This window comes from Halyomorpha halys, unplaced genomic scaffold (assembly GCF_000696795.3).
Source record: "Halyomorpha halys isolate HHAL.00 unplaced genomic scaffold, Hhal_1.1 Scaffold355.1, whole genome shotgun sequence".
NCBI classification, from domain to species: Eukaryota; Metazoa; Arthropoda; class Insecta; order Hemiptera; family Pentatomidae; genus Halyomorpha; species Halyomorpha halys.
The window spans coordinates 344,181-369,338 of record NW_027110523.1 but is presented as its reverse complement, the minus strand read 5'-3'; the positions used below and the strand labels follow the sequence as shown (position 1 = coordinate 369,338).

Genomic DNA, 25,158 nt, shown 5'->3' with positions numbered 1-25,158 from the left:
TTTTTTATTAATTAGAATATCATTTCTAAGACAAATATCAAAATTGTACAAACTTAACTCATATAGACATATTTTATTAACAATCAGGTACATATACAATTTATTTTCAATAAAATATTAAAGAATTGCAAAACTATAGTTTACAATATGCCATAATTTAGTTATATTTGGTTTTTATTGCACTAGCCAATACCATAAATAAATAAACCTTTTATATTATTTACATAATTAAAGAATCAGTTATCTATTTCACAATGCTGACCGTATTGTAAATGACAAATAATTCTTTGAAAAATGTTTACTCTAATAGTGGCACATAATTTAATTTACAAAAGTTACATCAAATTTACAACACTAATTACATTTAACTGATTGGAGTTAGGGAAAATAACTACATGAAAAATCTTTACTTCAGAGGTTAACTATAGTGACTATTATGGCGAAAATTTACAATAAATTTAAGAAGAGATTTTTTTCTTAGTAAATATAACACTTAAAAAAACTATCCTGCATATTTACTATGAACTTCAATACTAAATTTAAAATTCCAGTTAAGATAAAAACCTTTAGTAAATACAATAGCTAACCTCTGAGGAAGAGAAATATTTACAAATAAATACAAAAGAATAAAAAAAAATTAAGTAATAAAAATCAATGTTCAAACTAACAAGTTGTTTGATTTATATAATAATCAATAACGGCTGGAAATAACAATTACTAAAAATTTATTTAAAAAGTAATAGTAACTTTAGAATCATTTATAGATCAGGCAAAATGTATGTATAATAGTTAACAAATTACAAAACTATATTATAAAAAAAAAAAAAAATTAACAATGAATAAATGAAGATATTTTTCATAAGAAAAATAACTGGTATTCCATGGCCCATATCCTTCTTGATATAACTACAAGAAGTCAATTCATTGGTTGAAGAGGTAATACCATTGAAAACAAAACTAGAATAACATGGCTTTATATGTACATATTAATATTTCAAAAGCCATACAAGAAGGTAGAAAATTACACTGCGAAGTTTTTCAAACTGAGGAAAAGTATTTTAAGTAAAGTCGTTAAGTTTTACATATTTCAATCTGATACTAAATTACTAACATTACTAGATTGTAACTATCATTTACTTGTGTATTAATCACTATTCATTCTTAATGATAATCTATAATGAATTTAGGAGATGCACATTATAATTTTATTTCATGCAAATTTTTAGGTATTATTTACAAAAGAAAAGAGGACCTAAACCTTTGGATTTTACTAAGATTAATAATTTCACATAGGTGAGGGAAAGACTTCTGTATTATGAATATCAAGGAGTATTATCATGGAATGCTGAAATTTATCTAAGTCAAACCAAAAAACTATCTAACTAAAATGTTGGTAAATTATTCACTGACTATTTTTAAAACAAAAAAAGTCTTTGGTGTAAAAAATTCAAAATTTAATAATTTATTAAGAAAAGTCACCTAGCAAGGAATACTCGTTGAAACACACAACATCTGATATAGAAGGAATGATCTAATTTTCCCTAAACAGAGCTTATTTACTACGTCTTTTTCTTCCAAAGCAAGTAGCAATTAAAAAGGTAACAATACATGCAATGAAGGCACCGATCAACCAGCTGAATGTAGAGACCGTGTGTTGAGGTACATTGAGTCCATGGTTTGACAAGATGACTGTTCCATTTGGAACAGGACAAGGAAGCTGAACGATGATATCCTGCTTTTGAATCTGTTAAAAAAATATATAGTGAACTATAAGAAAAAAAACCAGTAAAATAAATATTGGTTCAGTAAAATATTTTATATAATATTGCTATTAAAGTCAAAATTGTAACTAAATATCTCTACAATTTAGATAAGGCGGATGAATATCCGAAACCGTGCTAGTGGCTGGCACTCAGAGGGATCAGACAGTAAAACTTAAGTTTGGTTTTAAAAATCAAAATTGTAATTTGTTATTTAAGTATTCGTTCCCTCTACATGAGCAGTCAACTCTCTAATATTCATAAGAGTGAGTAGACCAGTTTTAGAATAAGGACAGAATTTGGAAGTAGTTAAAACATTTCTACAGCTCTGTCTCTTATTCAATGCTACTTAAAACTGATGCATCAATCTATGCTGTATTATTTTATGCATATATAGTTTAATAAAACAAAACATGCATAAATTAAATGTCTAACACAATTATTAAGAACTAAGAATCATTTATACACACTGAGAATAAGATAAAATAAAGATCTTTAAATATTATATGATTTACTTTTTCTTTCTCATATAGATCTTTATAATAGGCAGAAGTATCAGGGCTGAAGACTATTCAATGAAGATGTAGCTGCAAAGAGCCATCTTCATGAGGAGTTGATATTTAGTCATATCAAGAGGAAAATATAATCTCAGGAAATAATATCAACAGGAAAATATCATCATTCAATAATTTTAAAGTGGCAATCATATATTAATAAAAACCATTAATAGCAGAGATATTATCAATATATACCTGTTTGTTACGGCACACGAGGTGGGAATTGATGGCAGCCAGAACTGAATGGGAATGATCTTCCTTTACAAGGGCAATATACGAGTTTCCCAGCGGTCCCCACACACCACTCCATGTGCTTGGATGGAGAGCAAAACCAGCTCCCAAGCTAGCAGTTGAAGAAACAAAACAAAATATGATTGTCGGCCACAACCAGCATCCGGTAATGTAACCCAGAAATCTTGCTAAGTACTGAAGGCACAGCAAACCCGTAAGACTATAACCTGGATGGAAAATAAAAATGATCATAAATGGCAATAAACAAAATAAATATTAAGGACTTAATTTTGGATAGTATGCATTATTTTTGCTAATTTTGTAAGCTGTTTTCTTTACAAAAAATAAATTATTGTAATTGATGAATTACCAAGATATGCCAGAAGACTATCTGTTGAACCTTGGCCGTATAATCCAGACATACAATATGCAGGTATGAGGTAAGCACACCAGATCAGTACTGAAGGGATTATATTTAGCATCATCTGAAATAAAAGTACAATTCATTGAAGAGAAAAAAATCCAAATCATTTTTAATGATTGTGCACGTTTCAAATAATAATTTAACAACAAGGAGCTAACAAACAATTAATTTCTAATGAAGATAAATCAAAACAAAACAAGAAAGAAAAGAATGTAAGTATAGAATCCTGGAGAGGAAGGTTATAGTAAGGGATTTGGAATGTTTATTAGAAAGAAATCACTAGTTAAGATAAGTACTGATAATATTGGTAATGATATATTATAAATAATAATAACATATTATAAATAACTAGAATATTCATTTGTTTATTAAATACATAATAAAGTTATTAAATCTTCAAAATAAATTTAATTGAGTTTATTACCGTAACAAAAGAGTATAGGAAGCCAGAATAATGACCAGATTTGATATCACTCTCTGCTGACTGTCTCCTCCGACCAAAGCAACCATCCAGTCCAAGCCATAAAGCTCCAGGCCAGGAGGCCAAGCACACCATCGTGAATTGATAGCCCAACCTATTTTATTTTTCTTATTTAATATCAGTGATCTTTCAAATAATTATAAAATTTTTAATTATTTATAGAATTGAAATTACCTATCACCCTTCGTGAGTTGTTGGTCTTCGGTGGGGATATCCCAAAATACAGAGCCAATTACCACTGATACTAAGGCAGATATTACAACTCTACAAATCCAACGAGCGAAACAAGCTGGTTGAGAGTAAACGGTTTCTTTCCTAAAAATTTGAGAGCAAATATAGTAATGAGATAAATTATTACAATGCATACAGTAAAACCTCAAATTTCCAGAGTAATATCAGAACTAGGCATCGATGATTGGAAAACACACTGTGCATTATAATAGTTGATAGAACAAGCATTATACTAACAACATAAATATATGATCTGATGTACTAATACAACAGAATATAAACAAAACTTATTAAATGAGTAACATTAGTCCTGAAGAATATTAATTTTTTATCTATGTTCTTTATAGATAACTTACTAAGCAGATAGTCATATCATAACTTTGAGAAAAATTTTACTATATTTCTATTAAAATTAGTTTTTACTTCTTTTAAATATGTTTGAAATTAAAAAAAAAATTAAACACATGAGTGATGAGACCGCTTACATAGATTAACTTTTTTTTTCACATTCAGTTTGACTAAGATAAAACATCTTAGGTAACAAAAAATTGATAAGAAATTAACTGTAAATTGTTTAGGTTTTTGTCAAACTATTTTTTGTAATCCCAAGAGTTAGCAAAGTTATTTGGAAATTAACACACTGTTGATGGATTTTGTCGACAGTTGAGTTTAAATTAGAGAATATAATCAGGACACAATCATTTTTTTCAAATCTTTTTATTAGATATGCTGATATTTTAACCCAAACATGTGGGGTATTATCAATATAAAAATTACCAGTTTCTTATTATTTTCACCAATATAAATAACAACAAAGGATAGATAATTTAGGTTTTACTAAAAAAGAATAATAAGAAATATTAAAATATTATTAAAAATTATCTATCATTACTTAGAAATTTTATCAAATTAGCTAAACTTGAATAATAATAACCAATATCTTACAGAATTATAGCGAATGGCTGCCCAAAGAAGCCAGCTCTAATAAAGCCAGGGCCGATGGTATGTGGTTGAGGTTCTGATAAGGGTTCTTGCCTTCTCCTGTAGAGGGCACTTAGCTGATCAACTCTTTGACTAGATTCAAGCATCGCTTCTGCGCTGAGGTCATCCAGTGTTACTAAGTCAACTGAAATAATTCAATGATATTTTAACAGTTTCACGAAATAAAGGAGATATAGATTTAAATAAAATACTCACGGTAATAGTCAGCAGGATTTTTAAATGGGGGACAAGGGTAATCCACTGAAGTGAAGTATCTAACTAATGCTCTACTTGCACCAGTGAAAACGGGCTCGGGACCTGAAAGCGCCAGCAGCCTAGGAACCTAGCATAATAATCTAATTAGAAAATTATAGCTTCAAAACATCATTATATAAAGGTTACAACTTATAATCGCTCAATGGTTTAAAGCTTTTATTAATTACAAAACAAAAATGATTAGTAACAAATATAAAATATGTTTTTTTAGTATCACAGTGACCACTTTGAAGTGCTATTAAAAGACAAAAATCTATTACTATGTTAATATCATCAACTAACCCTATCATATAATTAAGTTAAAACCTGGTTAACATATGACAACAATGGTTAAAGTTAATAAATAATTACTTTCCTTGTCATCTAGGTAAGGAAAGTATTGTAATCGGGTCAAATTTTTGGTGTTTAATTTTTAATGGGTCTATCCATTTTATAGCCCTCTGAATCTAAAAAACAATTTTTGGCCTTTGTTTGTCTGTACTCTGATTGTCTCTTCAACAGATGGGCTAGTTTAGTTTTTTAAAAATTGTTTTGAAGGGTTTTAGCCTCTAATTTCTGTGTATGAAACCAGGCTTCTAGTACTGTGCTAAAATACCCCAAAAATGTGTTTATTTCAAAACTGTTATTTCAAACTCTAATAATTTTTATGAAACTTGCTTAAAGTCTTCTACATAAGCCCTTAGCTATTCATACATAATATGAATATCCTCGAGAAAAAATCATGAAGAAAAGAAAACTTTATTTGTATATAATTCAAAAAAGTAAATATTTTATGGTAAACTATGTATCATAATTTTTAATTATAATTAAAGACCTTATTTAATAGATAATAATATTACCCTCCCACAATAAAAAAAAAAAAATTGAAATAAGATCGGCTAGCAGATATATGAATTTGTACTAATGTTTTTAATTTCCTTACCAACCTAGAGAAGGAGAATATCGCAATCAGAACAAATCTTTGATATATAGTTTTTAACAGATCTATCCATTTCAGAACCTCATGAGTACAATAAAACCATTTCTGGCAATTTGTCTCTAGGTTTGTGCCAAAATTATCTCTAGATCTATCCATCTTAGAGCCTATTGCAATTGTTATATGTATATTGGAAAAGCAATCAAATTTCATTCATATAAAAAAAAAAAAACAACTAGAGCAATAGAAATGAAACTTCTTAGGTTCTCTAGCAATGGTTGACAATTTTATTATTTCAGGATTGGGAAATGAAATTTGATTTTGAGAAATCTTTTTAAATTAAATCTCTCTTATCTAAATTTTCATCTAACCCAGGCATTTTTTCTTTATCATGCTTCGAGAAGTATCACTTCAAAAAATTGTTTAAATCAGACCAGACCTAGAAAAGATAAAGTGCACTGAAGTTTGTAATCCTGTTTTTAAAAGTAATTTGCACAGTTTTCTGTGAAGATCCGTTCATTTTTGGTTCATTAATTTTTTGAATAATTTAAATATATAAATATCCTAGAACATTCTAGATGCTCATTTGAAGAACAGTTAAATGGTAAAAATTGTTTGGTCAGAAAGGAGCTGAAGGACAATGAGAAGCCTATATATTTCGGATCTGGTCAACTCTCTGTGTGAGTGGACACCAGATATTTTTTCCATTATTCAAAAAATGTTGTATTTATTGACATTAAAACAGTTGAGAAATTAACTGTAGACATTATGATCAATGGAATAAAAGGACTAGGATTTTCATGTCCCTACACACATTTCAGTAGTTTTGAAGAGTTTTTGGCCTCAAATTTGATTACTGTGACAGAACAACACCCCTCATTCATCTGATTTGCCATCGAGTGACTCTTTTTTATTTCTCAAATGCACGATGATCCTTTGAGGATAGCCTTAGGGTGACGTGGAGGTAATTAAAATATCAAATGATAAGGAACCTGAGGAACCTCAAAACAGAGAACTTTCAAGGAGCTGAGATTGTACAAGTATATTATGCCTTAATGTGAGAGTATTTTGAAGAGGGGAATGTTGAATTATTTGATTAAATATTTTTCACTTTTATATGAACTTGTATGTAATTGTAAGTATATGTATTATTTAAATATAAAACTGAAATTAAACTTTACCATTGTAAGAATTTCATAAGTTGGGGGTTGCAAACACATAACAACTACACGTCCTCGCACACCACCTACAACATCCATTATATCATTATGATAACAGATATAGATATTAATGGATTAATGTTTTCAAAAGAGGACACTTAATTATAAATTGATATATTTATATTTTTTAATATATTACCAGTAGCTCCAGAAGCCCAATGCCTTAGAAATTCAACGAGGAAGAATGTATCAAAGATATCCATTGGTTGAGTTAAATCTTCAATACAGAGAAGGAGTGGGTCTGAAAGGAGCTGAAGGGCTATAAGAAGCCTAGATATTTCCGATCTGGTCAGCTCTGACACTCTAGTTTCCAATACTGGGCTTAGTCCAAGCTCTTCGGTTACAATACTCACCTGGAAATTTTTTCACTGGTCATGTAGTGAACAATTTTATGTTTTAAAAATATTTGTTTACAATTATATTAAGTAAAGTTATTTCAAACTGAAATTAGATTATCTAACTAAAATAGATCTTAATTTTCGATGTTAGATAAAAAAATATTATTACCTGTTGAGAGGTATGCACTTTACTCCTAGGTCTTCTCAGTCTTGCATAATACCTAAACAATAATAATGAAATAATTAGTTCCATCAACATTTATAGTAATCATTATAACTAACAAATAATTAAGCATCTCTCTTTGTCAATGTTTAAATATCAACTATGAAAGAATCTAATAATTGACTAAAGGAGAAAAGGAGATTTTTACTGGACCAAGTAGGATAGACTGGGAAATCAGAAATAGTAAAAAGAGCTCAGAAAAGTTTAAGGAAACCAGGAGATATTTTAATATGAAGTCGGAATTTAATTTGAGACCCTAAGACAGGCAGGGGTTTGTTTGAAATGATCCAAAATAAGGACCACACAAATTTTATCTAGGCATTCTTAATAAATCAAAATACTAAAGACTAATAAGATTTCAATAAAAAAATTTCAATATTTTAAGAGATTAAAGGGTGCTTATAGTTAAGAAAAATTTAAACTTTTTTGTTTGTTAATTATATACTACACTTCCTGGTCTGAAGACCCCATAGATCTCACATTTTGGTGTGCTGAACTAATTTATTTATTTATTATTATCATTATTTTTTGTGGGTTGTACTCCTTTTTCCACTTTCATATAAATAAGTAAATAAATGCATAATATTGAACATATTATTTGATATAAAATTAAAAAAATAAATTATAAATTCGATAAAGTCACCTGTCATGTTATGGGTTAATATCATTTAGGAAAGAAAAAATTAAATAAAAACTAAACAAATTACATTTGATATAATCACTTAAAACTATCTTACCTCAAACAGCTGATGACACTGAGATCGGGTGGGAGAACGGTGTCAGACCTGGCTAAGGCGACTCTCTTCAATAAATCGCTAGGACCAACAGCTTGCCCATTCAAAGAGATCTGCCCAGTGTAGCCATGTCGTCCGGATAATGCACTAAGTAGAGCTTTTCCAGACTTTTCTGTAACAAATTAGTTATTTATCATAGTATGTATTCTAATTTTTAGAGAGAAAAAAAAAACATCAAATGTAATAATTTTTACAATTCTAAACTAGTTAAATGATGTCTGAAAAACTGTATGTTGATAAACATATTAAAATAATAATAAACACTGAATATTAAAATTTATATAGTGTGGTATTATTTATATTTATATTATATATTTACATAAACTTTCCTATCAATAACCTCTTTTAAAATAAAAAATAACATCATACTAAAAATCTTTTTTATCATGTAGAAAAATAACAGAACAAAGTTTATAAATCTAGCATCTAGTCATCAATGAAATAAACAAAAATTCATAGTTTAGACTTTACCTTACTCAAAAATTATTAACTTCATTGTTTTTTTTATTATTCCAGGAAAAGCTTGAAATATATATAGAGAACAAATTGTTTTTAATATGAAAATATGTCATTTGAAAGATTAAACCAAAGTTTCATTGACAGGAGAATAAAGTAATTGATTCATAGAGATATATTAAAATAAACAGTAATAAGAAAAAACACCAAGATTAATTAAGAATATTTAAGTTGATTGGACATTAAATTGATAAAAGAATTTTCAAAAGCAACTTACCAGATGTTGCCATGATTGATAGGATTTCACCAGCTTTAACTTCCAATGACAGATTGTTTACAAGAGGCTCACCTTTCTTATCCCTAATGTTCATGTTACGCACCTGACAAAATATTGGGAAAATATCAGTAGCTAAGGAATATGCCCAAATTTGTTATTTACACAAGAAATAACATGTACTCACCTGTAAATGAGGATAAAGACCAGTGTACTGCTGTGGATGAAGTGCTACAAAAGAGAACGGTTCAGGAGGTGGATACTGGTGTTGTGGAGTAACAACTGAGGCTCGCCTAAGTCTGCAAAGTATCCATAAGAGATTAGACAGCATTACTAAAGATTCTCACATATTCTTCAAACATTATTTACTTTTTTAAGTTCATACAGATTGGTTAGATAGTCTATAAACATAAATTAATACACACCTTGGTTGATGCAATGGTGTATGATGGTTCGGAGGTGGAGGATGTTGAGGTATATGGTGAAGAGAATGGTGGTGATAGTGGTCTCTCCTCAGGTCATGAAGCGAGGCTCGGTGTGCGGCTTGGGCACGATGCAAAGCAGTCTCTGGAGAGAGGAGGTTAGCTTGAGAAAGGCTTTTACCTCGACCATTGCTGACCAACCCATGTCCCTGTAAAAGAAATTTATCAAAAATATCTGTTAAAGTATTTTCATTTTTTAAGCTGATGTTATAAAACTTTTAAAACATAAATCATCAACATAAAAACTAGCTGTATCTTATATACTAAAAAGTTAATAGATCATAATGTCTGGTAATTTTATCAATAACAAAGTTCATCTAATATATAAAACTTGACTTTATAGCTTATGCTATCACTGGTAGTTGGAAATGTTTTCATTATAATATAATAATTTGCATTTACACAAGAGGGAAATTAGCAACTTCTAAAAATTGTCAATACCTAAAAAGGAAATAAATTATTATTAATGAAAAAGAAATTTGGGTAATTATATTATGACAGTTTATATCTTAAACTATGTCTTATATCTAATCAGTTTATATCTATGTCTATATCTTAAATAAAGAGCAATAGATATTATACAAAACCAATCACTCAACAAAGAGTATTACAAAACAATCTCAGGTATTACAAAACTCTTATATAGGGATACAGGATGTTTATTGAGCACATGCATCACTCAACAAAAAGATTCCAAAAAGGAAAACAAAATTAAAATAAGTGATACTTTATTATTAAACTAATAATATTCATATTGCAGATGACATTTCTTTTTCTTTATTAATTTATGGTATGTACATTTTTAATCATGACTATCTAATGATCAGTACCAGAATTACCTGATGGTGAAGATGATGAAGACTATTAAAATCTGCTACACTACGAGACCGAAGATGTTGGGCATCAATTTCTCTTCTTGTACCTTCTTCACTGGAGTCATATCCACTGGATGTTTCCTTCTTTCCATTTGGTGGAAAAACTCGAGGAAGGCCAAACTTGAGATATGTATACATGTTAGCCCCCAATGGTGATCTGAAAAATAGTAATGATCAATTAACTTTAGAATGTGGAATACCTTCTTTTAGTAAAAAACATTAATAAACTTTGAAAATAATGCTGTGTCATTACATTACAATTACATGATACCGTTACCAAATAACTTCTTAGTAGAATAAAATTTTAAGAAAAAAAACCACTAATTATACAATATAAGGAGGTAATAGACATATTACCCTAGAATGTAGGAAGGAATACTACCTATAAATGCTCAGTGAACAAGATGTACAAAACAATAGGTTCTAATGAGAGAACATTTTCAATAGTTTCCATTTATGTAAGAACATTAATTTATAAATTTCTCAAAACCAGGAATAAAATGTTCTTACAATTATTTTTTTTTTCCTCAGTAAGAACTATTATCCAAACTCATTAGAACTTAAAAAAATCTTGGATTTATTATTTAATTTTCAAATAAAATCAAAATGTTCTTAGATATATTAATTTTAAGTTTTGTATCCTTTTCTGATAATATTATTTTTTAACTACTTTTTTTTGGAATTGCTAGGACATAAATAATACTTTTAAGCTATTTTCATGACAGGTTGTGGCTAGACTGAATTATTTATTTTTTTTTAAACAATTTTTGATATCTGCTTTTATTTATTGACTATAAAATTTTGCAATGCCTTTCAAATTAAAAAAAACTATGACCAATTTTTCTAGAATGTTACTTTTATGTCACAGCTTGTAGTGCCAACTGAGTTTACACTTTATTTAGCAACACAAAATAAGAAATATAGTCTGTTAAAAAGCTAAACCAAATAGAGAAATTGATGTATTGTTCAAATTTCTAGCAATGGTAATCAACAGAGACGTTAACTTCATTTGACAAATAAAAAAATACTCTTATTTGTTCATAATTATAAATTATTACAATATTTTTCTCTTATTTCAAATAATTTTTCATTGCATGAATGAAAATAGAAAGAAAGAAATAACTCATTTCCTATCTAAAATATTTATTAATGGATTCATTCTTAAAAACTTTTTATTCTCTTTAATAAAACCTACAGTTCGAATGTAATTTTAATAATATCTAGTAAATACTGTAGACAGCATTGATATATACTTGTTTCTTTCATAGTTCAAAATCCAGATAGATATTTAGTTACTGGAAATGATTCTCATGTTTTAATACTGACAATGACTTTTAATTTATCAATACCACAAAACTAGGGATTGATTTTTCATTTTCTGTATTAATCAGTCTGACAAAAAAATAAAACATTTTATTTATTTATTTTTGACTAGGGATCATTTTTATCGAAACAGGGTTTCATAATAGCAATAACACCAAAAATATCTTTAACCAATTTTAACTTTATTTAAATAACAATGTTTATTGAATAGGGAATTAAAATGCTTGGAGCAAATAAAGAAAAAACAAATTATTTAACTCAAATTAACTTAAATCAATATAGCATATTTTTCTAGCAAAAATAAAGATACTAGATCACCAACCAAACTTTAATAAGTTCATTAATGCTATCTAGAACTGTATAACAGTTAAAACAATACTTAACAACATGCAGAAATGAAATGAAAATAAAAAAAGTGCTGGTGAACTAAAGCTATACTTTCTGGATATTCTTTTTAGGAAGTTTGATTATATTGGTTTTTAAAAATTGTTGAGATGAAAAAACTTCCAAAATGAATATAAACTATTCCATATTTTTCATTTTACAATGTTTCGGGACAATTTTGTCTCAGGACAGTGTAAAACAATTTTAAACTATGATTATATGGATGAAATGGTTTCAATAGGGCAATTGAAAATATGTAGATTCTGAAGGTGTATGACTATGGGACAATTGTCCCAAAACATTGTACAATGAAAAATATATTTAGGAAGTTTTTTCACGTCAACAATTAAAAAAAAAAAAGGTATACTATTTTTACTATATAATACAACAAAAGAAGGAAATATGACTAGAAAATAGCATATTTTTATTCACTGATGCTGTGTCCATTATAAACTTGTAAATGATATAGACTAACTATGATAAATTTATATAGATCTTAAGTTTGTTTTGAAATAAATATTTTACATAATAAACTTAAGATCAAGTGATTATTTAAGGAATAGACCTGAAGTGATAAGGTGTGTAGTAGTGTTCATATTATTTATTGTTTTCAGACATGTTTGCAAAATGCTTCTCGATAATGTTTCAAGATCAACTATAATGAGGTTCTTGTTGATTAGGATTTTGCTTAGTTTCAGAGAATCTACCTTAGTATCTAACAATTTTGATTTCCCTTAATAATACAAAATCAGTACTAAAGAAGCCGATGCAAGACAAATTACTTATGTTGTAATTTTATCATTCTTATTCCAGCACTGTTACATCACAAAATGACTCATCAGTGTTTCAAAAAAACTGACCTACAAATAGTCCTTTAATTAACTAAATTAGATTGAATTAAAATAAAAATAAGTTATAATGGTTGTACGTATATAAATTAAAAAATATTTATATACTTAAGAAGGATGTTGAAAATTAACATGTAAGAGAAATTAGAAATTAAATAGTGAACATTGAGAATTTAAGAGTTTAACAAATTAATAAAGTACCTTTTGGTAAAAATCACTGATAAAAAAAAAGAAAAAAAAAAGGCTGAATGGGGTAAGAATTAAGAAGGAAAATTATTATGCATTATTATTTATTAAAATATGTTTTGACAATGAAATCCATATAAAAATAATATCAGATATAAATTACAATAGGTTTCTTAGTAAAAAAAAAGCTTAGTTTTATAATTCTATTTACCTCGTTAAATCTCTGAAATAAATAAAAATAATCATTGAAATATTTTAAGATAGTTAAATTATTGATGAAAATATAATACTGCGTGATTCTAAGACACTAAAAATATTCCTTAAATCATAATTGTCCCATCAAGGCTCCTCATCAAAGTAAAATCTCATCGTAGGTAGAGTATAGCTGAAAAATCCTTCATTACAATAAAAATCCCAATAATAATAATCATATAAATGCATATAACTAAAACATGTTTAAGTCTTTAAAATTTATAATACATCGCTATTAACATAATTTTATTCACATAAATACAATTTAATCAATAATGTATGAAATAATTAATACGAGATTTGCGGAGTAATTTTTTCATTAAATTAATTGTTCTCTTACTTTGGCCCATAGCGTGGATGATTGAGAATGGACTGAACGGTTGATTCCCTAAGCTGGAAGTTCCCATATGGAAGGGGAGACTTCTCACTTGAACCCAACGCAGAATCAGTAAAGTCCGAATTCAGGTTTTGCCTATCAATAAAATGAAAATAATAGTAAATAAAATACATACATACATACATAATAGTAAAATAAATACATACATGCTCTAACACAGTAATATACAATTTTAAATGAAAAACAGTATTTTATCAGAACATTTAAATACCTTAACAGAGCCACTGATGTGCAAGGCATTTTATTTCATTTTTTTCCTCAAGTGATTTTCTTGTATTGATGTAGGGTAGCTTTAATGTAAATTATAATGAATAAAGTTTCCGGTTTATTATTAATGCTTATTTTTTTTATGTTGTGCATGCATAGTCCTCAATATTATACCTTTGAAGATTTAATAATATTATGGTTTCTTAGTTCTTTTTGCCTTTAGTTAAAATTTTGTTATAACATGAAATAAATAAACTTATTACTGATGTTAACTAAATTATAGCTTTTGATTTGACATAAACTCTTCATATTTTTTATATTGGGCCTGCTGAAGTTTTTGAAGTTTCTTAAGTTGACCTTTACTAATTTCTTTACCATCGATATCATGAGTTGGTAAACCTTCAGAATCAAAAGCTGAAAATTTATCTACCATCTTTAGAAACATTTCTTTGGGATGAATTCTTCGCTGAGCATCCTTTTCAGCCTGTAATGCTTGCTGTTTTTTCTTTGCTTCTTCTTTTAGTTGTTTTTGAAGCTCTTTTTCTTGTTTTTCCTTCAGTAATGTTTCCTTATCAACAAGTTTGATTGCACTTGGTTTACCTTCTCTATCTTCTAATCTAACACCTAACTCGGGAAGTTTTGTATCACGGAGAATATCACAGCATTCTAATATATCTTTATTATTTATTTCTTTAGCCTTACGACGAACTTCATCCCTGAACTCTCCAAAAACCTTCAAGTAAGGCATTAACTTCTCTTCAACATTTGAGAAATTAAATGCTTCAGAGACAGAAAATCCAATTTGTTCATTTTCTACAATGATACCAAAAACTTTCAAGAGTTTCATGATATAGGTTGATATAGATTTTATTAATTGACTTTTGGCATCATCATTTTTGAGATAAATGTTGCATTTTGAAATACATTCTTTTATTTTATCTAAAGCTGAGCGGGTATCTAAATTATCACATAATGCCTCATGCACAGCTTCTTTAGTAAGAGAAAATACATTATTCAACTCTAAATCTCGTTCATTCCACTTTTTGAAATTATCGGAAATATTTGATATAGGCTCAGAATTAATTAAATCTTTTACGTTAAGGAAGAATTCATTACACATTTTTTCATATGATAGAGCATAGTCCATGGTATTCTTACTATAATCTAAAGTATCTCGCCAGGAATGTAAGAGAAATGAAAAGCGTAATTGTCTTGCTGAATACTGTTGTAATGCTTCAGCGATAGTGATAAAGTTTTTCAAAGACTTTGACATTTTGCATCCAGCTATAGTTAAATGTCCCGAATGTAAAAAGTAACGTACCCAACAATCATTATCAAAATATGCTTCAGCTTGAGCAATTTCATTATCATGATGTGGAAACTTCAAATCGACACCACCAGTGTGTATATCTAAAGTATTTCCACAAATTGCAGAAGCCATTACTGAACATTCAATATGCCACCCAGGTCGTCCTTTTCCCCATGGGCTGTCCCACCACGGTTCACCAACTTTTGAGGCTTTCCAAAGTGCAAAATCTGTAGGAGATCGCTTTTCTTTATTATTAGTTAATTCGCCTTCACCTTCTTCTAAAGAGCCTACATCTCCATAAGCTTCTGGAACTAATTTTGCATAGGTATGATTGTCTTTAGAATCAAATGCATTAACATCAAAATAGACAGAACTATTAGATTCATAAGCCATTCCATTTTTTATAATTTGCTGGATATAATCAATAATTTCAGGCACATATTCACTAACTCTAGTCAGTACATGAGGTCGTAATATATTGAGAGAATCCATATCTTCATGAAATTTTGATTCCCAATGTCTTGCCAGGTCAGTAAAAATTGAATTTTCATTAACAGATGAAGAATATTCATTGTCAAGTTTTTCAGCTATGGGGTCTTTAGCAGTTTGTAGCAATATTTGAAGAGAACTGTTCATTCCCTCATTATTATTTTCTTTAATAGCTGATTCTAGATCTTTGATAGCTGAATCTACTGAGTCACGAAGTTTATTAAGCATATCTCGAACACTATCATCAGTAGTTTTTTGAGCTTTCACAATCAAAAGTTTCAAAGCTGTTTTTGTATCCTCCAAAACATCAGCTATTTCTCTTTTTTCATCAATATACTTTTTGAATAAATATTCTTTTCTCGCTTTTTTAATGATCTTGTCATCAATGTCAGTGATGTTCATAACATACAAAACTTCATAGCCGAAATAGTCACTCAACACTCTTCTCATAATATCAAATGATATGTAACTCCTAGCATGGCCCATGTGAGAAGCATCATAAACTGTAGGGCCACAACTATACCACAGAATTTTATTTCCATTTAGAGGTGTAAAAATTTCCTTTTTCCTAGTCAGGCTGTTATACAGCCTTAAAGCTGGAATAGGTTTTCCGGTTTCGAGGATCCAATTAGGCTGAGTCCTTTTTGCCATTGTTAATACCTGTAACAGTATATTTTCACTAAAGATAAATAGCGACAACCACTATCATGAAGTTCACACGTTTGAAGTAACCACGCAGCAGTCTATAACCTTCCTACACTGAGATCATTCGTGACTATGATTGCCAAAGAGGTAGTAGAGTGGGAGTTGCTTGAGTTCCTACAGAACGAGAATTTCCGATGAAATCCGATGGCACACGAGAAACTGATTTTTTAAAACTATGATTGCCGGTAGTAATATGATTGCTAACATTGCCGATAGTAATACGCCATACTACATTACGGTTGTTGAATAGTAGCTTTATATTCAATTTCAATTTTTGAAATATAATTCTTTTTATAACAAATATTTTAGTTTATAAAACTGCACACTATGTCATATTTATAATCAGATAAAATTCAGTGACATACCTGTAAATAGACCAGGCATGGAGGTCCTCAGAAGTCGATGGAACCATACCCCTTGATGGGGGAGGCAGCCGGTCGTTCTCGGCAAGCGAGTATCTCCGCTGGCCCTCCCATATTCTCCTATCTCCCATCTAAACAAATTGAAAAAATAATGAATTTCTGAAGAAAAAATTTTTACACAGATATATTTTTTAATGGCTATAGAGTTAATAATTACTTTTAACAATAGACAATATAGTTGTGGCTAAAAATTTGTTTCTCAGCTTGAAAAAGGGATTTCATAAGTTTGTTCGTGCGTAGACCAAGAAATATCAATTCATTTGCAATATTTGTCGATTAGTAAATACAGTTCACGAAAAGTTTCTCTAGAAATAAGTAAAAAGACTTAGCAAACTCCAAGGTTCAATACCGATACCGCTAACTATCGAGACATATTCGCCCAATGACTGTCGTTTAAACCCAAATCCACAAGTCAGCCATAACACAATCTCCCACTTACCAATCGGTCTAGCAATACAATACAAACTAGTATTTTATAGTTACCATCGATCCCGAATACTAGCATTTCTCTATTTGTTCAAATGTATTTTCTCCTGTATCTATATCAACGCTCTCGTCGTTTCTGCTGCTAACTATATATTTAGGTCAAGAAGGAACAAAAAATAGTTAACAACTTTGTACTTGTTAACGTTTCACTCCACTAAACGTAAATATTTTATAATATCCTAAAAAGAGAGAGATTTCTGGATATCTAATTGTTAAAATCCGTCCTTAGCCTTTGTGAATCCGAATAGTTATAGATTCTTTCCATTCTTCGGGCTATTTCACAGATCTTTTTATAGTAGAATAAACACGATTATGTTTATCCCTTATTTATGTCACTATGCGATTTGTTAATACCTCAGTACAGTTTTCTTACGTTATTATCGATTGTTTTTAGTTATTTTGTTTTTAAAATATGTAGTTTTTATGTTTAAAGAGATTTAAGGTTCGGAAGTAAGCTACATTGCCGTCGTTGTGATAATTGGAAGCTTTTAATCTAGGGGCTTTTCTTTTTTAACACATGCTCAGACATTCTTCATCGAACTAGAGTTAGTTTTTTTTTACTTTCCCTTTTCCCGAGACACAAATTACCGACTTCTTTAATATTTTCTCTGATTCTGATTGACAGAAACTGTTTGTTTTCTTTCCTTTTCTGTGTAGAACGTTTTTGTTAAAGTTTAGGGATTATAACCACATTTTGTCCAAGATAAAATATCACGTTAGTTAATACTATTTTCTCATTTATATTGTTACAATACATCGATTTGATTTCGGGTTTGCGAATCCTTTGATGATGTATTAGATTTTTCGTGATGACAAAGTAAACAAGTCGTATATTGGTATTATTACAGTATTCGTTTAAAATTTCTTTACCCATCGTTTGATAATAAATTGCTTCTCTTCCAACCTTTCTGATCACTTCTCCTAATATTATTTTAATGTACTTTCCCTGAAATTTGTCGTAAATCCTTTCCAATTAATAGTGAAATTCGCGTTTAACTTCATCATTACTGTCTTTCGTTGGAGGAGGGGTGTGTATCACAGCGATTTAAAACCAACAATCATAATATATGGCCACCGACCATCCTTACATCCATCCCCCGTGGGTCGCTTCCCTTCGCGGTACTGAGGTCGGTGTGAAGAAACAATTTAAATTATCAGTAAAATTAGAATTCTAATAATTAAAAAAGAATTACGGATGCTTTTTTTTTTTTTTTTTTTTTTTTTATACTGGTATAAAGGTTTAAAGATTAAGGATCCAAATTGAGCCAAATGTGATATGTTGTAACGAAATGGATTCTTCAAGTTTAAGAAGGTTTGATAGAAGTAGAAGAACTGCTCTGGGAACAAAACTATTGTTGTATCTAGGTTTGGATTACATCACTCTTTCGGAAGTCTTGAGGTCAATTCGAGTTTCCGGCGCCCAACTACATACAGAGATCCCATGCTCTAACAGTACTGAAGCTTCTAATCATGTATAAAATATGATAGAGGTTGATATAAGAAACAAACCAGCAATTCTAACAATAAAAGGTTTATTGTAATTTTGCAATTTAACACAAATTGTAAATTTGGATCTTTATTGTTCACTTCATAATCCTTTCAGTTTTTTTTATTATTATTTTTATTTAATTTTTTTTTAATAATTATTATTTTTTACTTTTCTTTCACTTTAGTAGTTGTTAATTAAATCATTAAATGTATCACTATAGATCAATTCATATTGTACTTATCTAGCTTAAAAATTGTATAGCCTCCACAATACCGCCCTAATAGTCTAAACTGTAATATTTACATTTCACTTATGTCTATCATTTTTGTGTGTTATTTTGCCACCGACCGATAGATCTCATCTGGTTGGACCATATTGGATGTAATCTTTTAAATGAATAAAATAAAAAAATAGAATAGAACTGACAAACATGTTTTGCCTGTTTTTTTGTTCTATAAATCACTAGCATATCGGGCAATACTTCGCTATTGCTAGGTTTGAGGAGTATGTAGATTAAATGAACACTATGAAATATTTCTATATCAATTAATGTATTTAGTTAAAATTAAACGTATATTGTTATTTTGGTGACTTAAATTGAACCCACATATGCGGTATGGAACCAAACTGAATTTTTTTATTTTTATCTATCTTTTTTTTTGGGGGGGGGAGGGGTGAGCCTAAACATATTTGGTGTAGTGCTCGTTCTAATAGCCAATGTTTTAAAATGTGTTCTACCAATGTTTAATATCGATTTATAAGTTATTATAAACCAATTTATTGTTTTATTTTGAGTAGAATAAGAATAAAATAATTCATTAAATGAGTTTAAATGTAAAAAAAAAAAAAAAAAAGATAAAACCCCAATGAGCCTTCTAGTATAGTAGACCAATAAAATTATTTTTAGGAAAAATAAGGTGAGTTTCCACCGTCTTTAAAAACATTATTACCTATTAAATTAAGTTTTTATTATATCTATAGAGAATATAGTGGTAAATAACAATATATATTAATGATATATAATAGAAATTGGTAAATAAAATATTTGGTATATCTACGTAATTCACTGACAGGTTTCACTAAAACTGTGATACAACATTTAATGGTTTCAAACGACGCTAAAAAAGAATATGCTTTTCATTAAAAAAAAAATACTTAAACTACTTTACATGGCGCCTCTGTAGGTTTTTATATTGTTTTAAAAATATAAAATCATTTAAGAGAGTCAGTAATATGTTTTCCTTATTCTTTAGAATGAAACAAATCGATTGTTACATAATAACCTTCAAAATGTTCCGTAATATTCACAAAAAATTATAAATAAAAGAAAAAATTTTTTTTTATGGGTCAAAGAAAAACATTCGTTTTTAGACTGGTTCATATGTTGTTCAGACTTTTCAGTAGCCCGAACTCATTAAAATCTCCCAAGTTTTTTTTTTTACTCTACGCAAAGAAAACATGTATTTGTTTTCGATTATTAGATACAAAATAATAAATGTAAAAAAAAAAAAAAATATGATACAAAGCTTGCCGAAATTTTGGGGAAAAAAATATTTTTTGAATTATTTTAAAACTGGTGTATAAGGGATTTAATATAGATTGGTATTTAAAATTATTAAAAACAATTTCTACCTACTTTACTTGAAGCAACCATATGCCTTTTGGATTTTTCAACGGTCTAAGTTTAAAATCTCTTGAGGTTTGAAAAGGGGATGAATCTATATAGACCCTTTAATTGGCAGTCATTTGTTTAATTATTTCATCTAATTACAAAAAATATTGAATACAAATGTAGAAGATCTATACACCTTTACTTTGGCCTTTATAGCTTATTTTTCTTTTGTTATGGTTTTTATGGGGGTTACTAAGGAGAATGCTTTAGACAAGTTTTATAAAAATCTTTTGAGCTGTTTTCGAGCTTCAGTAGCCGTTTTGTACAGACAGTAAAGCATAGGCGTTTCGAATTTTTCATACTGGATGATCTATTTAGGCCAAATTTGTTACTTTAATATATATAAATAAATAAACTAAGCAGGGACAAATAATATCAAATTTGATTTTTTCAGGGTGCTCTGAAACACAAATCGAAAACTGTACAATGAAAATTTGACTCAGAAAATCAACAGGATGTGTTGAGGTAAAATTGTGGGAGGGGACATCAGTCTTTAAATTTGAGTTGGGGACCAGTTGACTTAGCAATGATGATATCAACATTCCATGTGACATTAGACTTAAGTCTAATTCTTAAGAACGAAAGGTTACTCAAGCTTGTATGAGCAACTATAAATTATAAATAAGAGCCCTTTTACTAAAACCTTTCTAAATTTCAGGTCTAGACTAACAAATCAAATCTTAGAATGTAACAAAATAGCCTCATGGGTTTTATTCAAGCTAAAAGCAATTGTAAAACTATTATAATTCTTTCGAAGAACTAGTCCTTATAAGTAGACACAATAATGCGAAATTTAAGTTTATAATTTGTTTTTAGTACATAATCTCGTTATAATCAATGACTTATGAGCTTTAAAACAATTGCAGGAAATAGTTAAGGTTGTGAATAGTTGCAAATAAAGGCGGAGGGTGAGAAGAAAAAATATAGTTGTGATATTGTTAAACCACAAAAGAAGGAAAGTTGCAGGTTGGTGACCCTGTCGGTCAACCTATGCTGTTTGCATTTAAAAAAAGACGCGCCCAGAAAGAGCTCACTTTCTACATGTTAAAAGTTTCACATTCTTTACACAACGCTTTATTTAATATTTTGTAGTATGTTTTTAAAAAATGCTTAACAGTTAAAAATGTACTACAAAATTTGAGAGGTAAATTTGTTGGGAATTCATTTTTTATGAATAGAGAAAATTACCACATTGCTACATTCTGATCAATCTGTATTCCAGCCATACTGTGAAGAGGAGATCGTACATAGCTTTGTGCAGATCTTAATCTCCTTTGAGTGATTTAAGATATATTTTATGTATTTAAAGGGAATGATATAGACTCTGTATCATACTGAGTACAACTTAGACGACTATAGACAACTTGTCGGCTATAGGCTCATTCGACAACTCTGTTCGACGACTACTATTCATATTCTCATCAGTTATAATTATATTATTAAATTATTAAATGGGCAACAGACCATGGAGGTCTATAAGTCCTCGCGCGATGCGTTTTAATTTCGTAGGGTGGGTTCGTCACTTCCACGTCTATTTTTTTGTGAGTGGCACCCATTGGCTAACGGGCCTCACAAATGTCCGGAGAGAGGTTGTAAGTGAATTTTGTATTATTTTATGCTTGAAAAAAACCCGGGTGGGACCAGGATTCGATCTGACAGTCTGTGGGTTGGTAGACTGGCGCGTTACCACGCTACTACATACTAAAATAGATATATACACAAATGAGGAAGTAGTGGGAATGACTTATTGCTAGAGGCAGGGAAGTGGATGGAACTAGCTGGGTACCCAGGAATTAGACACCTTCTGTATGTGGTGCCATAAAAGGAGAAAGTAGCTTATACTGCTCTACAAAGGTATGAGAGTGGAAGTTGGCACATGCCAATAACAAAATACACCCTATCCCGTCTTTGCCATTAATATCAAGGATTAAGTGTTTTTACTATTGTACTTACTCTTTGTGAGATAAAAGTTTAAACTTGTTATTTATAAATCTATTTTTAAAGCCTTTATAAAGCCACAAGTACTATATGATAACCGTCTTCTTAATTATGACTATGGTTCCAAGGTATAATTCTTAAAGAAGATATATTTATTAGATTTTACACCAGATTATAATAATTAAATTTCTTGAATTTCGTCTAATTGTTGAGTTACCTTTAACAATGAGATGTTTAACTGTGACCTTGAGTTTGTGAACTATTTTTTTCCGAAAGAATGAAACTATGGGCCAAGGCAATGGCGACATTGCACTAATGATTCTGTAATTACTGCATTTTGCAATAGAAGACAGTTTACTAACTCCCTACTGAAATCTCAGCCTAATTTCATTTAGGATTGCGAATAACCTGAATTAAGTCAGTTCACTTAATTAATGGTGAATGAAATATTAAGATAGCTGTTAATTATTATTACTATAATTAAGAGTTAAAAGTTACTGTAAGATATTCGACTATCCCGCGTACATCGGTGGAATGTAATACACATATACAGAGTTGGACATTTGCTAGCTAATATTTAGTTAACTAAGGATAAACTAATTGCTAAATAGATGTGAGAATGAGTTCCTCTAAAAAATTGGAACTAATTTAGTTACTGACTGTTAGTGGGTACCGCTAAATCTTACTACTAAATTAGTAGTTAATTGAAATTGACAACTAAAAACTATTTTAGTTTGGTTTAGTAAATTTGCTGTAGTTGACATAGTGACATGAAACAAACATGTGGGGAATCTACCCACTGATAGAACTCCAATAACATTTCTAGAGGAGAAGATCTCGAGGCCATCTTCTTTTCAGACGTCTAGGAGGATTATTAGGTAATGAAGGAGAAGCCAGGTTAGAAACACGTGGATTTGGGTGGTTGGTAATGGTATCTGGTTCTAGCCAAATCGGCAACATATGGGACATTGAGGTCCTGAGGGACGACTTGATTTATGATTAATTAAGGATCATTAAGGATTTAACGAAGGATTTTGGACTGTAAGAATTGGATTCGGGAGGAATTTGATGGTTTAGTGGAGCTCCAAAGCTCAACTCCGTATGTCCAGGTAGGGCTTATAATAGTCATGTAGATCAATCTTTTGTAATGGATTGGCAATTTAGACCGTTTGTCTTGTAAATGTTGTAATAGTTGGAATCGACTGTCTTTTTAGTCTTGTATGAGGATTCCATTTCAGTCGTTTGTCCAGATGTAGTCCTAAGTAACGGATCTGCTCGACAGGAATAAGTGGAGTATTATTAAAGGATACTGTAGGGCAAGAGGTCGTGGGTTTACGACGAAGGATAAATGTGATTTGGTGGGATTTATTGGAATTAATTTTAATCCTCCAGTTTTGGCACCATTCTTCAAGGGTGGTGATGTGAGATTGGAGGGTTTGGGATACAATGTAAGGATCATTGTTCTCTGACAATAGATACATGTCCTCTAAAACTAATTAAAATTATCTTTAGCTGTTAAAAAAAAACTGAAAAATAATCCTTTAATCCTGTTACCCTAACATATTGGGATTCTTTTATAAGATTTCGGAGGAGGTGAAAATGAAAAAAAAAAAAAATTCATAATCGCTCGATTGTATATAATTTATTTTAACGTTTCGGAGTTCTAACATATTGGAGTACCTTAATATGTTTTCGGAGATGGTAAAAATGAAGATGAAATCGATTTTATGATTGCGTATTTCTGAATCGATTTATATTAACTTTCTTAATATGATAGAAATCCGAAAAGTTAAAATAAATCGATTCGCAAGCATGTAATCACAAAATCGATTTAATTTTTATTTTCAGCACCTCCGAAAACATAAAACTAAACGGTTAGCTTTAGTTCGCAATGCAACTACAGCTAATTTAGCTTTAGTTTTTAGTTATTAGTCATTGCTAACTTTTGCACAACTCTGCACAAATAGCATTGTGTAGCGGCGAGTTATGCTTCACTACAATTTTTATTTTTGTAGTTAATTAATCACTATAGTTTTTTACACTAATTATGAATTATTATTTAAAATATCGTAAATAAGTAACAGCTCCAGCAGGTTGGAGGGACATATATCAGCAAGTAGCTTTATTCTTGGTCTGAGTCGTCGCCCTTAATACTGGTTTGTTTCAAAAGCCGTCGCTTTCTACCCCCTGACATTATACCAGATATACTCGTATTTATGCCAGGTAATCTCTCTACCAGTCTAACCAGCTTTTGAGCAGACCAAAAAGATAAACTATATTGAGCACCTACTTGCATGTATAACATCTTAAAATTGTAGCATTCGAATATAATAAAACGAACATTTTGTGAAATAATGTACATCTCCAATAAGATGAAATAACTGAAATTTATAAAAAAAAAAAACCAAAAAAAAAACCATACCTAATATTTTTATAGGCTTGTAAGTAAACATTTTAAATTACTATAATATTCAAATATTGTGAATTTCTAAATTACATACTTTTTTGGAAGGTAACGTTTAATACCAACAA

General features: G+C 29.6%; 2 protein-coding genes across 3 annotated transcripts in view; both read right to left on the bottom strand.

The window, feature by feature from the left end:
- Positions 1-65: 65 nt before the first annotated feature.
- LOC106681656 (ATP-binding cassette sub-family G member 5) overlaps positions 66-25,158 on the bottom strand; it is a 116,127-nt gene continuing 91,034 nt past the window's right edge. The window contains exons 2-18 of one of the 2 annotated variants that reach the window (XM_067048679.1): positions 16,985-17,112; positions 13,853-13,984; positions 10,484-10,676; positions 9,588-9,793; positions 9,350-9,461; positions 9,166-9,268; positions 8,376-8,544; positions 7,585-7,636; positions 7,217-7,430; positions 7,039-7,103; positions 4,882-5,008; positions 4,630-4,810; positions 3,628-3,768; positions 3,397-3,547; positions 2,919-3,033; positions 2,513-2,775; positions 66-1,744 (exon numbers count right to left, since the gene is read on the bottom strand). In XM_067048679.1, the coding sequence (XP_066904780.1) occupies positions 1,553-1,744; positions 2,513-2,775; positions 2,919-3,033; positions 3,397-3,547; positions 3,628-3,768; positions 4,630-4,810; positions 4,882-5,008; positions 7,039-7,103; positions 7,217-7,430; positions 7,585-7,636; positions 8,376-8,544; positions 9,166-9,268; positions 9,350-9,461; positions 9,588-9,793; positions 10,484-10,676; positions 13,853-13,984; positions 16,985-17,112 (2,544 nt within the window). In that variant the 3' untranslated portion in view covers positions 66-1,552. Of the gene's footprint in view, positions 1,745-2,512; positions 2,776-2,918; positions 3,034-3,396; positions 3,548-3,627; positions 3,769-4,629; positions 4,811-4,881; positions 5,009-7,038; positions 7,104-7,216; positions 7,431-7,584; positions 7,637-8,375; positions 8,545-9,165; positions 9,269-9,349; positions 9,462-9,587; positions 9,794-10,483; positions 10,677-13,852; positions 13,985-14,120; positions 14,261-16,984; positions 17,113-25,158 lie in introns of those variants that run through there. The other variant, XM_014422097.2, reaches the window with a different exon arrangement.
- Positions 14,393-16,650, bottom strand: CysRS (cysteine--tRNA ligase, cytoplasmic). Its single transcript, XM_014422098.2, has one exon. It carries the CDS (start codon positions 16,563-16,565, stop codon positions 14,394-14,396), a length of 2,172 nt encoding a protein of 723 aa, XP_014277584.1. The 5' UTR covers positions 16,566-16,650; the 3' UTR covers position 14,393.

Excerpts from the sequence above, each read along its gene's own strand:
- CysRS (XM_014422098.2), bottom strand. The coding sequence starts at position 16,565 with ATGGCAAAAAGGACTCAGCCTAATTGGATCCTCGAAACCGGAAAACCT.